This window comes from Halichoeres trimaculatus, unplaced genomic scaffold (genome assembly GCF_033239565.1).
Source record: "Halichoeres trimaculatus isolate MK-OKI-2021-1 unplaced genomic scaffold, fHalTri1.1 fHalTri1_scaffold_12, whole genome shotgun sequence".
NCBI classification, from domain to species: Eukaryota; Metazoa; Chordata; class Actinopteri; order Labriformes; family Labridae; genus Halichoeres; species Halichoeres trimaculatus.
The window spans coordinates 22,683,656-22,701,473 of NW_027437190.1; the positions used below are offsets into that span (position 1 = coordinate 22,683,656).

Sequence of the window (17,818 nt, forward strand, 5' to 3'; positions counted from 1 at the left end):
ACATATCAATAAAAAAATTGATTTGGACTTTAACAAAAGACAAAAGGCCAAAAAACAAATCCTCTTGAACCCTTGTACTTTTGCTGTCTGGCTATCTTATCTTAGCAGTGCCAGAAATGGATTTCTGAGGATTTGTCAGGATATTATTGGTCGAATTATTGGCTGGCTCAAACAAAAAACAAGCTATTTGCATTTTACACATTAACTTTAGAAGAGAACACATAGAAATGGATGTTTTGATGTTTAAAGCCCCTTTGAGTAGTTAAAGGTGGTTATGAAACCAACTGAATTCTGTAGTGCTGTCTCATTTTGAACCAAACTGCAAAACCACCAGGAAGAGCTCTTCATAGAGTATTAATATCATCTTTTTTAAGGCAACTTATCAGAAATACTAACATTTTAATATCTTTATCAAGAATCAGGGTAAGTGATATGTTCGACTGTTTAAGCGGGCATGTTAGCACTTTTGACACACTAAACTGTCAGTTTGGTTACAATAATACTGTTTAAACTTTTAAGTTGTAGTCTTGTTATCTTTGAAGACACGACACTCTTTACATTTAGGACACCATCAGCAACAAAATGAGAGGTTTTGTCCAAAGGGGGCGCCAAAACCAACACATGACAGAAGAAACACGACAAAAGTTTGGGGGCAGTTTTCTTTACTAGGTGTAAATACTTATTTCAATAAATTCAAAATGGACTACTTAAAAAACTTGTCTATCACAAGTCTAAATATTGCCTTTGCAAGGTTGATTAACGAGGAATTTGCAAGAAGGTTTTTTTCCCTTGCCTTCATACACGTTTTAGCTAGCAGATTAATTTCTGCTTATGAAGTAATTTTTAAAGTATTTTTTTTCTGATAACATTTCACATCCATTAAAATTACAACTGCAAAACAAACATAGCAAGCCAAACAGACTTGATTGTGTCATTGTTTTTTTCCTCACACAGTTTACAGCTTGTCTGACAACTTAATTGAAGTTCAAAAAAAAAAAAAAAAACAGCATGATTAGGCTATCCATATAAAAACCTCATGGTGCTCTCTTTCCCAGTGCTAACATGTCGCTCCGCCTAACTTTGTCAGGGGAAATGTACACAAAGGCTCCTCTGTTTGCTCGCAGTAAATCTCTTCATCTGGATCAGACCTGATTACCACGCTGACAGCCAGTAACTATCATTTGCTGCTGGAGGTCCAGCCAAGGCAATGGTACTACTTTGAGACTGTTTCGTAATCAGTTTAAAATTTCCCACAGTAAGTTTGAACTCCCTACGAGCCGAGATGAAAGTAAGTGTGTTTAAAGCATTCAGAATACTCTCCCAGTCTCTCTTATAAATGAATGACTGCTCCACTCAGAGAACATATACTGGACCATTACCAGCTCCAACATGTCAAGGCTTGACAACAGTGACACTACAATTACATAGTCTGGTGTTTTTACAGGTTTAATCACACAATTCGTCACACAGTAATTTGATCCTATCTGAGTTTTGTCGACAGATGTTTTCAGTGTCAAAATCTGAAGTCAACCTCAGACTTTAGGTAAAAGAAGAAGAAGAAGGAAATTGACCAAATTAAAGCTCTTTACTGGAGCTTTAAAGCAGAACTTTTGATTTGTGCTTATTTTGACTGGCCATTTACTTTACAGCAGTACCACTAACATCATACAGCAAATGCAGGGGTTAGGGGTAGGTTCCTATGGAGAGAGAAGAAACTGTTTTTGTTTACAAAAGTATAGTCCTGCTTCATTCAAAGTTATTTATCCTTAGGACTCTTTGCCATAAAATGTGAAATAAAAGTAAAAGATGGTGTTTCAGCTGTGGATCATACACCTACCCATTCAGGCTCTGAAATAATAAAATACAAACACTTAGTCTTAATGCGTATGTTGCACTTTGCTTATTTAAGTTGTGTAGGGTTGTTAATGTTGATTACAGCCTGTTTCATGGGTAGAGAAAATCTTCTCACTGGAGCTTTAAGTTTTTACATGCAGATGCCATTTTTACTTGGTGTTATAGAGAAAAATAAAAGTAGTAACAGCTGGGTTAATAAACCACTGAGATAAAGCCAATTGGTCGGTTATCATTAATCCACTGGTGTGTAAAAAGAAAAGCATGCAATAAGCTTCACCTCTCCCCATTCACCACATGTTTTAGTGCTTTAAGCCCCGCCCCTCCTGCAACTGATCCTTGTGAGTAAAGCCTTATGAGAGATGAATGTTCCTCCCCCTGCATGTGCTTCAGCAGAAAAACTCACTGCACGAATGACTCACAGCTGACTGGAATCATTTCCCCAAATCCAGTGTGGAGAGTCCCCACCAGAGAGGATCCCACACGCCCACGAGCCTCCAACAACATCCAGGCTCCATCATAGCAACAGGCTCATTTTACACGCAATCCTCCCAGATCCAGGCTTTGTCTGCAGGAGTTGCGTAAGTGCAACTGATATCAAACCAGGCGGCTGCTGCTGATCTGCGAGATTCAGACTGGACTCGAAGAAAAAGTTTAGATTTCAGCCTGTTTGGATTCTGAACAAAATGTCGAAACCGAACTTCACTGGCACGTATCATATGGTGGAGCAGGAGAACATGGACGCTTACCTGGGAGCTTTAGGTACGACAAATACATTCACACTTCTTTTTCAGGATCAGAACAGGATTCATTGCTAAGAGTGATCAGACATTGATGGGAATTTGACTGTGTGGTGTTTAAGGGCCAAACGGTACCACAAAATAGGATCCAAAAAGAAAGCTAGACCTTTTCTCAATAAACTTTTTAAAATAAGACACAATATCAAATCAAGGATATCGCTTAAAACACTTGCACTGTGTGTTGCTATGTTGCTCTCATGCATTGAAGGAAAAAAAAAAAATTATCTCCAGGCTTTGATTTCATGCTGTGGGCCATCTCATTTGCAGCTGCACACTAGTGTGAATGAAATCACCACCTTGTCCTTTGCATGACCCCAAACACACACACACATCCACACAGACAGGACATATTCACTCTGTCTCCTCTCAGTGGGAGACCTTTTATAAAGAGGAACATGAAAGCACAGCTCCTGTTGTTTTTACCCTCATTGTTTCTTATCCACCCTTTTTAGATATAAATTTTGCTTTGAGGAAGATTGTGTGTCTGCTGAGACCCACCAAAGAGATCACCCATGATCCGAGCTCAGGGGCCATGAGGATCCGCACCCTCACCACTTTTAAAAACTTCAACATGGATTTCACCATTGGGAAAGAGTTTACTGAAGACCTGGGGCCGGTGGATGGCAGAACCTGCCAGGTGTGTGGTTTTGTTTTATACTTGTACATACTCATTCATGTGTTTGGAAGAGTTTGGGGCTCTTTTGATTAAAGGAATATTAAGTTTCATAACTTGTTTTGCAAGTCTGCTTTGAGTGTTAGAAGAAGAACGTCAGAGAAAAGTCGGCCCATCGACTGCTGGGATTTTTTGTTTGTAGTTGCCTCCCTGCTGCTTAGACCCAGACTTCAGCCAACAATGAGTTATGTTTCTGAGCAAGAGAGGGCAACACACATTCGTCTTAGTGTATCCACAAACCTTACAAAAGCAGGCCAAATAAAGAGTTTTCCTCCACTTGTTTCCAGCCTTTTGCACAGAGCAAAGACTGGAGCCAAACTCAAGAGCCACTTTACATACTAATGACACACAGTGACACAACATCTCTGTTTTTCTGCAGACTACAGTGAACTGGGACGGGGCAAACCTGGTTTGTGTACAGCGGGGAGAGAAAGAGGGACGAGGCTGGACTCACTGGCTGGAAGGCAACAAGCTGCATTTGGTAAGGGTGTGTTTGGAGAGAAAGGATGGTGGAAACGCAATGGGAGAGAAAGAAGCAGAGGATAAGGAAGCAGGAAGATAGAAACACTAAGAGGAAGGGATGCTAAAATGGATATGCTAACTAAGGGAAATCATGCAAACATGGAAAATGACGTGTGTTTGGAAAGTCTTCATCCAGGAGGATTTTCTCTACTAGTTTTGGTTTTAAAGTAGCTTATAGATTAGCTTGTCAGTGCTGATTAAGATTTGAAACAATCAGTACTGTTTCGCCAAAACACCCCCACAGGATTTTCTAATTCCTCTCTTGCACTCTGGACAAAGCCCCACGTTGTTGATGTCCACATGCAGGAGAGTATTGGGAAAGAAATGCCAGCAAAGATCAGGCTCCAGCGTGGTGGGCTTTTAAAGGTTGCATAAAGAGAGGGAGGCTACTGAAGAGTGAGTGAATGGGGGGGAGTAAGGGAGAGGGGAGATGAAGGATGAGGTCAAAGGAGGAGGAGGGGGAGGGGGATTATCTTCTGGATGCAGTCCCAGGTTTATCTATCACTCATTTAACTCTCCTTTGATGCGGCAGACTTGATAATTAATTCTCTCTTCATTTCTACCCTACTTCTTTCTCCCCCCTCTCCCCCTTCCTGTTGGTCTCTTTCCTCTCTGCAGGAGATGAGAGTTCAAGGCGTCATTGCTAAGCAAGTCTTCAAGAAGGCTGAGTGAAGTAGCTGACCATGTGTTTTAATGAATCATCTCAATTTATTCTGATTAGAATAGAGCAGAGAACCTGGTTCAAGACTTGATTTGTGTGTATTATTGTTTTTTATTATAATCAGCATTATTTTGGGTTGAATATCTGTACATTCTTAATTGTTTCGGCCTGGTATAAAACTGAAACGATACCACAGATACTTGTGTAAACATTCCCAGCATACCTCCTCATGTTGCGCTCTCTATCTCCTAAATGTCATAAACAAATCATACAACTGGCATGCGCCTCTGCTGCATCATTAACACATCACATCATTCTTTGTGTTTCAAAGATTTGTGGCTGGGGAGTGGAGTTACTCTGTCATGATTTAGAAAGTTTTAAAAAGTTCTATAAATACTAATCTTTAATGGTCATGTTTGTGCTCTTGTGTTAATGGGTACACTGGTTTTAATGGATACTTTGGGAACACATGTTGAATCAAGAACCCTTTGAGATAGTACAGAACATGCAGTTTACATTTAAAGAAGTGTTGTTATTTCTCATCGTTCTCCAGATGTGTTCAGGTTTAATCCACTTACTCATGGAACCCCGAAGCCCTCGCTCTGGCTGTCGTTGAGCATTTTTTGTAACCAGACCAGTGTGTCCTTTTTGCTTTTTACTTGGATGACTTGGATCACATGATGTGGTGTTGTCTGGTCATTCTTCCTGTAAGTGGCCGGAAGATCATGTGCCCCTGTTGTCCAACAGTTTAAGAACAGCATCCCAGGTCACAGCACATAGACCCCCTCATCCTGGAGTACTGTCCTCTAGTCTTCCTATTCTATACTGCTTACATTATCAGTAGCTGGTATCACAGGGTCAAAAGAGACCAAATTAACTTCTGGATGGGTTATAAAAGTGTTAACATTTGTATTATTCTATGCTGGAAATACTGGTCAGGGCTGAAAGCTACATTGCTGAACAAATCCATAAGACCTCTTGTCATAAAAAATGAAGAAACCACCCAGCATCATGAAGTGCTTTAACTCTGACTCTTTGTTTTTCAAAGATTTTCCTTCACTTCAACATTTTGAACAGGACTGAAGAGTTTCAAACTGATTTTATGTTTTCATCCCGAACTTGAGCCAGAAAACTGGAATTTTCTGAGAGGGCAGAAGTTTATCAAAAACAGCACAAAACCACTAAAACACTTTTTTTTCTGTTGAGGAACACAAGTGAATAACTGTAATTTGTCACTCAAAAAATAATAGCCAGTGCTGGAGCATCAGTTAATGAATGCCACTTACATGTAAACAGCAAGGATGACAGGGGGTATCTCATGGTGTGGAACAGTTTAGCAGTATATGATCTAGAAATGGACGGTAATGTATGTAGGCTGTCAGATTTTATTGGTATAAAAACATTCAACTTGAAATATTGTGTATGGAGGCTGGTGATGTTAGCTCTGCTCACTTAAGTCTTACCCTGCAAACTAATCTGACATATAATAGGTCACAAAGATTTAGGTTTGTAAATAAAGGCTGAATAATTTGTCATGTTTGAAGCAAATTTTACACAACTAGAGGTCAATATAGAATTGATATTTCATGAGCACTGCTGTGAGCAGAGGATTAGTGCATATCTAAAGGACAAATTGACATCAGCTACATGTAAACAAATAGACCAGAGTATCCATGTTCATGAGAATGTAGTGACGTGGTACAACACTGTGGCTTGGTAATGTCTTTTCAATAATAGAAACAGTGTTTCTCCACATCACAGACGATAAAGCTACATCAGGCTACAAAAACATTCACACATTTTTTTTGTTTTCAAGTCAGGAGATCCAGAATACGAAACAATACATGTTTTAATTGGAATTTGACATTCATATGAAGCAGAAATTACTGCCAAGTGATGAGGAAGTTGCTGCACTTTTTCTTTTTTTTTGTAAATTGACTTTTCATTCTCAGCCACCAGGGGGCAGCAAACCATCAACAACTCTTTTCTCTCCTGGAACAGAGAATCTCTCATCCTTGAGACACTCTTATTTTACTGTTTTGTGTTTGTATAAATAAGTACAGAGAGGGATTCAGAGATCCACGGGAATATCGTTAGGAGGCTTCTGTCCCACACCACTCGTCCTCCTGTGGCTCTGAGTGGGCTCTGAGGAAGTTTCCAGCACAGAACCTGGCATTTCCGTTGTCCTGGGTTGATTCAGCCAAAGAAATGGGAATGTTCGCAGGAGTTATCGGGAAAGTGCTTTCCACACTGTCTTCAGTGCAGTAACTGACTGCATTATCATCTAAGGGGAAGAATAAAATCAATGTTCAGTGTGATCATCCTTCAAATTAATGTTTAACTGAACACACTTTGCACTTTGTGAGGGGTGATTTAAGGCCAGCTTAAAGGGGCTGAAACATTTATAAAAGTAATACAGACAGAAATGGAATTCATTTTTCTTCTAACACACAGATACTTGACAACTTTAAGGAAAATCTGACAGAGAGTGTTTTAGTTTGTTATCTGGCCAGCATGGTGTGCTACAACAGCCTAAGTGCTCTTTGGCAAAGATATTTAGAAATATTGTACGTCTACATCAGTCTTTTTTAAGATCAATCCTCCTGTTTCTCCACTCTTTCACTTCAACGTGCACATTCTTTGCTTCACATTCTGCAATAATTAATTCATGATTGTAAAAAATGGCAACAACAAGCTTCTTGTCATCTGCTGTACTGACAAAATGTACATGTCACAAAATTCTCATTATGACTCCAAACAGCTTTGTAACACACGTTACCAGAGCTGCTATGGGTCAGTGCACAGCAGCAGGCTGAGATTTATCACCTGGGGTAAAAAGTGGCAACTTGCAGGTCTCCTCCATGCAGCTCTCTGTGCAGTGGCCGTTCTGCTCTTTGAATGGTAACGGCAGCTCCAGGAGACAAACTGGTTTCACTGGAACTATTTCAGTCAAAGTAACGGGAACAGTGGGACTCGCTGTATCAAACAGAAGATAAGATGGATAATTCAATCAGAGGATTGGTCACACAAAGTCACATTTGAAGTAGGAGGGACAGGGAAATACTCTTGGTGCCAGTCCAAGTGTTCTGGCATAATCACAATATCCTGTCCAAGCATCCAGTGTTATCTGGAGAAGTTAAAATTCAACACATACTCTACACATTATCAGCTTTTCCAATTCTGAACATACCATGTGCTTAATTCATTATTTGCATGGACATTGGTTGGCCTATAGGTGGCACTGATGTCCCATCTATATTATTCATGAACCCCCGCTCAACTGTCAGGTTTGCAGAAGGAGGAAGTTTGTGGATTACTGGGCTTTTTGTGAATTTCCCCGTGCAGCTCATTTAGGGTCAAAAACACAAAATGACACCCTAACTCTCCAACTTGAACGTATGATTTTAGTGTCACACTCTACCCCAGGCTAAATCAGTGATAGTAAGAAATAATTCAAATTTCCCAGGTTGTAGCTGTGGTCATATTTGTATAACAATAGTTTGAGATTGATAAAGTGTAAAGAAATATTTATTTCAAATGTATGTCCTTCATTTTAGTCTTTGTTTATAAGCTGGGTTGGAAAAAAGCTGAGATGTCAGATTCCTGAAATTACCCTACAAACTTTCGTTCAACTTTCTCAAGTTGACTGGTGTTAAAAAAGGACACTAAAATTCACAAAATCAGAAATATCAAAGAATTGCAATTTAAATCAAATTGGCACCCAAAAATCATAAAAGAATCGAATTGGGGGAAAAGAATCTTGTCCAACACTCTAATATTTAATCTTTGAATTCTGATATGACACTTCACTGTTCTGTGTGTTTCTGCACTATAGACTGAATAATAAATGGATGTTAGATCTGTGACATCACCCATTTGTTTCTGAGGTGAAGTTTTGATGCCTGTCAGCAGATTCCATGCTGGAAATGCTGACTTGACCCAAATTTCAGTTGAAAGAGCAGGAGTAAAAGAGGCGGCCTTTGAGCCTCTTTGCTAACAGTGACAGTGTGCCAGCCTGTTAGTCAAGTGAACCGTGACTCTGATTATGCAAAACTCATAATCTCGATATGATCTAAACTGCTGTGTTATGAAAAGATGAACTCATTGTACAGTGTGTATTGCTAGAGAAATTAACTATTCAGACTGTTGTCATTTCTTAATATCAGGTTGTGAAGACTCCTATAACCCTCAAAATGTGTTAATTAAACCTGCACAGACAAGTGCCAAATCACCATGGAGGCCATCTTCTTATTTTCTTATCGTCTTCCTATTGTTTTCTTATTGCTTTTTTGCTGTCTTGTCATTTTTATATTCCATCTTTTTTGTGTTAGGCTCCTTCAAATATAGTTGAGGCTAAAGAACTTGAACTCTTCCCAGGACATGACATCTCTTCTCTACATCAGGTGAAATACCCTTTATGAATATGTAAAAACATACTGATTAAAATAAATTACACCCTCGTGAGACAGTTCAAAGACTCTCACAGTCATAACCGACTTTCAAACGTGAACTTTTCCAAAGAGACAAAAAGTTTACCTCAAAATTCTTTTTAACCAACACCTCACTCTAAAAACACACTTTTTTTCTCAAACCAAACTTTTCCGACAGTTTTATTTCATGTGTGAATTCCTGCATTGGTACAGTTTCACTGGAAACACTCAGCTATAGTGAAATGTTACACGTCAGACAATTTATGGGACGAGTATACGCAAGACCTGTTTCTCTGTATGAGTCTGCTGCCTTTGAATTGTGCGTCACATCATACTGAATAACTGTGTCAGTCTGAATGTGCACAGGATGTGGTTTCCTTCACTTCAGTTTGTCATTGAGTTTGTTTAGCACCATGTTACTTAGTTTCTTATCTAAACTGTCTGGGTTATTTTATACTAAAGATTCCTCTTCTGAGCAACACGCTGCAGTCAGGATCACAGTTTTATTCTTATTATTCTGAGTTACTCTGGAAAACAAAATGCTCTGTTTGTTCACTGTAAAGGAACCAGTGGGATTCTGTGACTTAAAGAGAAACACACTGTGACCTCGAACTGTATGACGACAAAGCTTTGTGTCTCAGTTGTGGTGAGCGACTTACGTTGTTACCAGTGTGTGGGCTGGCCTGTTCACCACTTTGTCACATCTTGCGGAAGACTTTTTGAAAAATGTGAGAACGACTATGAAACAAAAGTGTGAGTGACAATGACGAAACATACCTGCTCATGCAACACATCACACTCACCTGCTCTGCTTGATTTGCGCTTTGTTCTCCAGCAGATGAGACCAAACAGGACGAGTGCAGTCAGCAGGAGTCCTGACCACAGGCCTGCGGGTATGATCCAGTGACAATCTGATGAGAAACAAAGACGGAGGTAGAGAGATAAAGAGGGGGTTTCAGAGGGACACACATTTACAGTACATCAGGCTTTTGTAACTTCTGGGAAACAGCTGGGGAGATTGATTTCTGAATAGTTTGTCTCCTCAGTGACAACGAGGCCAAAGAAAGTAAACAAGTTAAATCACTGGCTGAAAAAAAACTTACACTTTCGTCTATGAATGGCTGTTCATTCATTTTCCATTTGATGCTTTCATTCATAAAACGTGATGAAACATGAGCAATCAACAAGTTTCACACGTGAGACGTTTAAAATGTGTTTTACAGCTCACTAATTCATGAATGAAAACCAAAACCCTGCAGATACATCCATGTTGGGAGCACTTTCGTTCATTTGTCATCATAAAACTCTTTTAATGAGCATCCTGAATTAATGTGCAAAAATATTTCCAGTGAACTATAATGCTGTACAACTATCTAAAGTTCCTCTGAGGAACTTTCACCTGGTTTTAAAAAATGGTTGAAATTGATATTAATATCCCTCCAGTGTGAAGATTAACAATTCCTCAGTAGTTATTTTTGTTGTGTTGAGTGGCTGCTGGGGAAACGTGTCAGACAAAGTGACAGACTTCTTTCAAAGAGCAAGGTTCTTGGTAAGTGATTCATTTGATTGCTAAAAAAGCAGAATGTCATTTCTGATAGAAATAGAGTCTACTTGTACAGGAGCCAATAAGCACTTCTTCTTCCACATAATGCACCAAATCAACATAAACCCCAAGTCGCTCACAGGAGCTTCAATCTTCATCACTTCATTAGTTGGACCTTAAAATGTCAAAAATTTAGCAATATACTTTTCAATTTTATACACACATTGTGTTACTTCTATTAAAATATAATCACTGTTGCCTATTTTTTAATTTCCTTTGACTGGAACTGCTCTGAACATAGGCTGAAAATAGACTGTCACTGCTGATTCTTCGGCACCTGAGATAAAAGCAGTTTATGAAGTTTAAATCCATTAGTTTTAGAGATTAGTAAAAGGTCACAGGTTGTGCAAAAATCACTCTATTAAGTCCTCTAGTGAAATTTGTTGGTGTTTGGCTTTCCTCCCAGCCCACAAAATGTGATATTTAATGACAAAACCTGTACCTAGTAGTGCTTGTGAATGTAAAATCCTGACCTAAGACCATAGCCTAAAACGAGCTGTTTGGATTTTGGGGATTTGCCTACGGCAAGGAGTCTCTTTTTTGACCAGTCAGGAACAAGTCTGACCTGATTGGTCCACCGGAGCAGACACCCCCCAACCCACTCCCCGCCCACTCCCGTCTTCAGCAGCAGGGGTAAGAATGTCAAAGGTAGAGAGCTATCACTGCTTTTTTTTTGGCTGTAAACAGACACATAGGTTCATGCACAAGCTTCCCATCTCGGAAGAAGACAAGACTAAGTGGCTATTTATCAAGGAAATGTGCCAGCTACACTCAGTAAAACTGTGCATGTGTGTGCTAGTCACCTTAAGGCCGACTGCTTTACCAACTTTGGACAGTACAACAGAGGGCTACTGAATAGACTGGTCCTGAATCCAGGCGCATTACCAACCATCTGCCAACAAACCTCAGACCCTGGAAATGTGAGTATTTTAAATGCTGTGTGCTGTGGAGCAGATGTAAGAGCTTTTCCTCAGTGTCCCCCTGTCTCTGTGTTAGCTTCAGGATGCTAACTGTAGCTGCGGTTAGCCTGTTGTTTTAGCCTGTAATGTAACAGTGAACAAACTTCGCTGTTTTCTAAACATCGTGCACTCAGAGCTCGTGGCGCCACTCTCAGTGACGCGGAAGAGCGGGGCGGTATCAGTGGTGGCTCATTTACATAGACTGTTCTGAACAGAGGGGCTATGAGAGCCTGGAAACAATGCTGCTGTGCTTGATTTATTGGCTTTTTGGACCAAAACATGTTACTACCATATAATGAAGACATCAATGATCCATATTGAACTGCAGAAAAGGAGCATAATATGGGACCTTTAACCAGTTAACCAAAACTTTTTTCTCACCTTTTGCAATTAAACACCAACATGCAGACCCACGTATCATGAAAGCTTACTTAAAGCTTTAAGTACTTATTTTCTGTAATGGTTAAGTAACAGCTTATTCACTGATCTCACAAATATAAAAGCTTTGATAACTGAGGTGTAGAATTAAAAACCATGTACACACACTTTGATGCAGAAATATTGTTTTCTTATTTTCTTACTATTAAAACATATATATTTATTTTTGAGAATATTTTGGTTAGTTTTTGATCATTTTTTAATGTTTGTGATCAGAAACAATCTTATTGCTGCACTTGTTTGGATATTTTTCTATCCACTTCTCAGTAGATACTGGTATAAAAAAACTCAACCTTGCATAACCAGCTCAGGTATTTTGACCTTTGTGACTTGGTTACACCTCATTTTATTATTTAATTATAATACTGCTCCTGCAAAAGCCATGAATAAACTGAATACTTAGACATGCAAGCCTATCTAACATTTCCTCCAGCTCCACTGTTTGTGGTTATCATTTGTGGACTGGACTTAAAGGTTTCAAAACCTGTTGAATGAACTGCGTTGAAATTTGGTACAGCATTGAGATCCCTCCGAAATCTAACCTGGTTATCAGATACAGACATTAATTTGTTTGTTACTTTGGTTGACATTCATAAAGACCTCAGTTAATGTATGTTTGCACAACAAGGTTAAATGTTGGTCATGTTAAACATCACCTGTGTAGACCAGATCTTTGTTAGCATGCTAACAGGAGCACTTTGATTGTAAAGTCAGCGCTGTGACTCAGCCCACACAGAAGTCAGTGTTCAGTCATTCACACCTTTCACTTCACTGTTCTCACAGCCAGCTTTGGCAAACTCTTTTGGCATTTACAGTAGTTGCTTGGTTAAACACCCAGCAGAAGCAGTGAACACAACCTAACTGAGGCATTTATCTGATCACAGTAAAGCTTTTTGGAAAAGCGAGAAAGTTTGGTGGACTTGTGGTATAGCAAGTGGTAAATGTTGGGCTGAGACTTCTCTATGAAAGCACTGTTGCTGTTTGCAGTTTAACAGAAGTAAGAACAGAGATGACGGTAAACAGATAATACAGCTTCATTTCTGTATCTGTATGTGGAGATGTATAAAAACTTCATTTGACAGATGACTGCTGATGGTTAATTGGATGGGTAACACAACTGACAAGTTCTGGCTCTTTGGCCTCTACACAGACTTTCGTCCAGCTTACTGTCTAAACCCCTGGTTTTGATTTGTTTGCTTTGCTCTTCCATATCTAAAGGCTCCTTTTCTTCTTTGGTGCAGAATCTCTTATGGGAAAAACAAAAAGGCCAACTTTATGCAGTTTTGTTTGTAAGAGGGCTGAGCACTTCCTGGGTCATAAGTCAGGCCCTCTCTTAAATCAGGCAGCAGCCTCTCGTGTTGAAAAATGAAGTCTCTGTGGAAGTGAAACTAGCTTCTTCAGCTGTTGGAGGCTGAGACTGATTCTGAAATCAGAGGAAACCTTTTAAGGTCTTGTGTTTAAATGTCAGCTTCTACAGCACAGTCATACACATTTACAGCCTGGTACATTTGAATTTGGTCTTAACTTTAAAGGAGTCAATCCATGTGGATAAAATGTGCACAGATGATTAAAATTGGTCCTGTTTACTGACTGATTTTAAACTGATTTTTTAAATGTAGAGACCATCAACTTCACACTTCACTTTATCTTTTTCTGAACTGAACCAAAACTAAACCTTGTCAGTGTCACTGGGACTAGATTTAAAGTTTTACAGTCCAGACCTTCAACCAGAAGCAGACAGGATTTCTGGTAAAGGCCAAAAGGGACAATTTTAAATGTAGATTTTGTAATTTTCTTCAACACACTAATTTTTTACTGAAAAGTCAAGAAAAAAACTGTGTTGTATCTTTTGAGATGAAGGCAAGAGCTAAGAGAGGAAATAAAACCACCGCATTTAGACCTTACAGCTGAAGGATGACAGCAGCTGAGTCTTGCTCACACAGTGTACTTTAAAAAAACCACAGGAGGTTACAAGCTCGAGTGGTACGTGACTCGCTACACCTTCTCACAATGTTTTCACTGCTTCATTTGTTTAATGTTTCAATTTACGATAATAAAAATCACATCAGTTTCAGTATTGATGTTTCAGTAATTGCACAACAGGACCTTTTCTCTTGTACCTGCCCCCTAACTTTCCCTTTGTGAAAGGATTTCCTTTCTGCACTTCCTCAACTTCCTGTGAATACCTGGTGATACGAACTACAGACATTGAAGGTCAGCAGAAACTCACTGAGCTACTCAGGATGAAAGCATCCGCTGCATTGTGCACATTGATTTCTTCTACCGATACAGGATTCAAATGAGGTGATGGGGGGATTTTCAAGCAGAGGCCTTACGTTTAAAGACAAAGACTCACGAGTTTTGAAGTCACCGCATATCGCATCAGCTGTCGAGGTGCCTGGAGTTTTCAACACTCTGCCAATGTCCTCACATCTGAAAACAAGGACAAACAATAAATGGAAGTAGTCTCATGATGTCACCCATGTAGTTCTGAAGCAGCATTTCAAAGCCTATTGTTGTAAGATGCCAAATTGGAAAAGCTGAACTCTTCTACAAATCCAACAGTTACAATATATTATAAACACACAATAACCCAAATATCTTATTTCTAAAATGAGATCTTCATTTATTTATTTCACTGTGGGTGAAACTGCTGGAGCAGGTATGATGTGGGAAGTTTCGTGTTTACAGACTGAGGATGTCAGTGAGGCAGTCACTTTAAACATACTTTCTTCCGTGTGTACGTGCCTGAAAAATGAATGATTCAGTCCGGCTGATCACATGACACCCACCCTGTTCTTTAGAAATGATACCAGTAATAGAGGAGAAACGTCTGACCTGGTGTGGGTTTTACAGGGGGAGAGGTAGTCTGTGACGTTGCTGTAGGTCCCGTCTTCACACACAGCACAGAGAGTGTTGTTTGTGCGAGTTGCTGAAGAAAAAATAAGAGATCACACTTTCAGATACAAGTTTGGGGTTTTTTGGGAAGTTATGAATGTGTTTTGAAGTACATACGTACCTTGAACCTTGACTCCATGACCCAGAGGGCAAAGCTCCACTCTCTGGCAGTGATCACACTTCTCGTTAATACAGAAGTAACCAAGTACACACTCACACACTGTGTCCTCCTTGGCTGTACAGTCCCTCATTTTCTTCCGGTTCTTAACTAAAAGAGTCAAAGTGACACACAGGTTGTGACATATGGTAAGCTGTTGTAGTATTTAATTGATGGTCTGGATATTAACTAGCATTAACTTATTGTTTGATTCTTCTAAGTGAAAATAAGCAACTCTGATACCAAGATTTAACATCCAGACTTGTAATGTTGATATTAACTTTGTCGTACATGCACTGGTCTTTCGATTTTTGATATCCACAACATCATTTCCCAAAGAGCAAGAATGAACACATCGGATATCACCCTGTGTCAGAAATCTACTCTCCAGTTGTCTTGAATCATTATTTTTTACATTTTGAATAACCAAATTGAAAAAAATCCACGGTTTAAATTTAAATATCCATAGTTAAATTATAGATGAAAATAACTGAACCTGAAATCAACCTTAAACTGAATTTTTCCTGTAAGAGATGTAATGCAGATAACAAAACGGAAATTTGAAAATGAAAACTCAAAATACATATATATTCATATTTGTTTTCCACTGATGTTGAAGAAGTTTGAAGATAACAATGTATATTAGATTTTAAGTGCATGGGATAACATAGTTATAACAGCTTTATATTTTTCACCCTATATTAACTCCCTTGTGTTAAAATTACAGATGGCCTATAAGTTCTCTATGGCAGTGCTTAATATGTTGCTGTCTACAACCATTTGTTAAAATTTTCATTCCAGTTCAGCATTTATAAAGGAATTGCTGTATTTTCTCAAACAACAATAACAACAATGTGATAGCTGCGTTATATAACAAATATCAGGAATCATGTTCTCAAATTCAGTATGAGCCATGAAAAAACACAATATTAGCCGGCGAGTAAAACACACTCAAGAAAATAAATAAACTACAATGAAGTGACTTTGACAGGTAAGCCAGAGCTTAAAAACTACTCAACACATGATTCAGAGCTCAAACTAAATAAGTCCCAATACTGACAGGGACAGATGAACAGTGGAGTCTGAACAGAGACATGCCTAGATCTTTTTTGACTATCTTAGTTGTAGCATGATGGTGTTCAGGAATGCTCCTACAGTGTGTGAATGTGTCTCAAGGCTAATAGCTAAATTATAGATATGGCTTCAGGATGGCAAATGAGATTAAACGTGAGGCCAGAGGCATGCCTGAGTCTGACATCAACCAGTAAAGGTGAAACCGATTTGTTCCACATTGAAGATGTCTTATTTTTTTGCTTAGTTGACACTCAAGTATGGGAGTCAGATCAAATGAGTACAAACGATTAAACTCAGTAACTAAATAATTACTTAAAAAAAGGTAAAAGTCATAGCATTCCAAAATGACAAGGTTGTTTTTTCATCTACGTTTGTTAAACATGTAATTAAATGAAAGGAAGTGAGATGTTAAAGTCTAATGTTAACGTTTTTTCTTTTTTAATTGTTTTTGCTCCAGGTTATAAAAATGAACTGTTATGTCTTAAGTCTTTTTAGTATCCTCACTCTGTTTTAACAGTAAGTTAAAAAAAAAGGTGATCTGAAGTGATCTGAGATCAGCATTAAGTTAAAAACTAACAAATAACTCTTAAGGAAAGAGGCAGTTATTCTAAAATGAAGCCACTGTTGCAAAACGTGTCTCTGCTCTTAAAAAACGAGGGCACAGAGGAGAAGAGGAAGGAACTGTCTTTGTGTTGATGTTACAGAAAAAGAATGTGCGTGTTTGTAACCGTGTTTGACTCACTTGAACTACAGTTCTTGCAGCTCAGACATTTAGGCAAGTGGTTTTTTGTGGCAGTGAAGGACTCGTGTGCACACTGGACACACTCTGTCTTCTTCGTGCCGTCACATTCAGCTCTAACGTACGAACCTGGTAGAGACAGAATCAAGAGATGTGTCAGAATCAAAGATATAAATTTACACAACAGTATCCACAAAGTAGACACTTGATTGTGTTTTTTTTTTTTTTTTTTACTGTCTTTTGAAGTAAAGAAATAAAAGTTTTACTGACCTGCAGGACATTTATCGCAGCATCTACTTCCTTTACTGTACATATCTTCACTTGGGCAGCTCATCTTGGTTTCCCATTCACTCAGAGTTCTTCTCCTGTTGGTAAAATGTCTAAAATCAAGACTATGTCAAAGCTTTTCTCTTAACCCTTCTCCCAAACACTCTAAATTAAATCTAGGCAAAGAATTGTAGCTAAAAGAGCAGCATTGGAAGAGCAATCTCTTCTTTTTTACCCTCCTTCTGAAGTTCTCCTACCTCGACTGTCTCTGTCTCTGTCTGATCTGCCTCTGACTGAAGAAATGCTTCCCACTCTGACTCTTTTTTTTACCTTCTTTTGTTGCCTTTTCTAATCTTACACAGTGGAAAATCCCTGTGACCCTTATCGGCTGTTTTCCCCCCTATCTCTCTGTCTCTTTCTGTCTCTAGCGCTCTCTCTCATTTTCTCTCTTGCTCTCTTTCTATCTTCGTCTCTGTCTTTCCTCATTTCCTTCCTGTGCTCAGCCGAGGTAAACCTGCATGTGCATGAACCAGCCCAAAGGCTGACTCTGCAGCACAATAAGGCATTTCCTCTTCCCTCTACACCCTTTCCTTTCTCTCCATCTCCATTGTTTTTACCAAACATTTGGCCCAGTGGTGCAGGGATTTAATGTGGAGCCAAATGTACTTAATGGATTTGTACTAGCAGTACATCTGCAGAGTTGTTTTCCTGACACACAGATCACTCCCAGTCACAGTTTGTTCCTA

General features: G+C 39.0%; 2 protein-coding genes across 2 annotated transcripts; one reads left to right on the forward strand and one right to left on the reverse strand.

Annotated features, from left to right (window-relative positions):
- Positions 1-2,188: 2,188 nt before the first annotated feature.
- rbp5 (retinol binding protein 1a, cellular) lies at positions 2,189-4,814 on the forward strand. Its single transcript, XM_074683342.1, has 4 exons — positions 2,189-2,613; positions 3,104-3,288; positions 3,704-3,805; positions 4,465-4,814. Exons 1-4 carry the CDS (start codon positions 2,538-2,540, stop codon positions 4,516-4,518), a joined length of 417 nt encoding a protein of 138 aa, XP_074539443.1. The 5' UTR covers positions 2,189-2,537; the 3' UTR covers positions 4,519-4,814.
- An 818-nt stretch (positions 4,815-5,632) lies between these two features.
- LOC141800657 (tumor necrosis factor receptor superfamily member 5) lies at positions 5,633-17,574 on the reverse strand. The gene is made up of 9 exons (XM_074683341.1): positions 17,330-17,574; positions 17,076-17,170; positions 16,809-16,934; positions 14,957-15,103; positions 14,776-14,869; positions 14,294-14,370; positions 9,741-9,848; positions 7,334-7,483; positions 5,633-6,791 (listed from the first exon to the last, which is right to left on the reverse strand). Exons 2-9 carry the CDS (start codon positions 17,137-17,139, stop codon positions 6,601-6,603), a joined length of 957 nt encoding a protein of 318 aa, XP_074539442.1. The 5' UTR covers positions 17,140-17,170; positions 17,330-17,574; the 3' UTR covers positions 5,633-6,600.
- Positions 17,575-17,818: the final 244 nt, after the last annotated feature.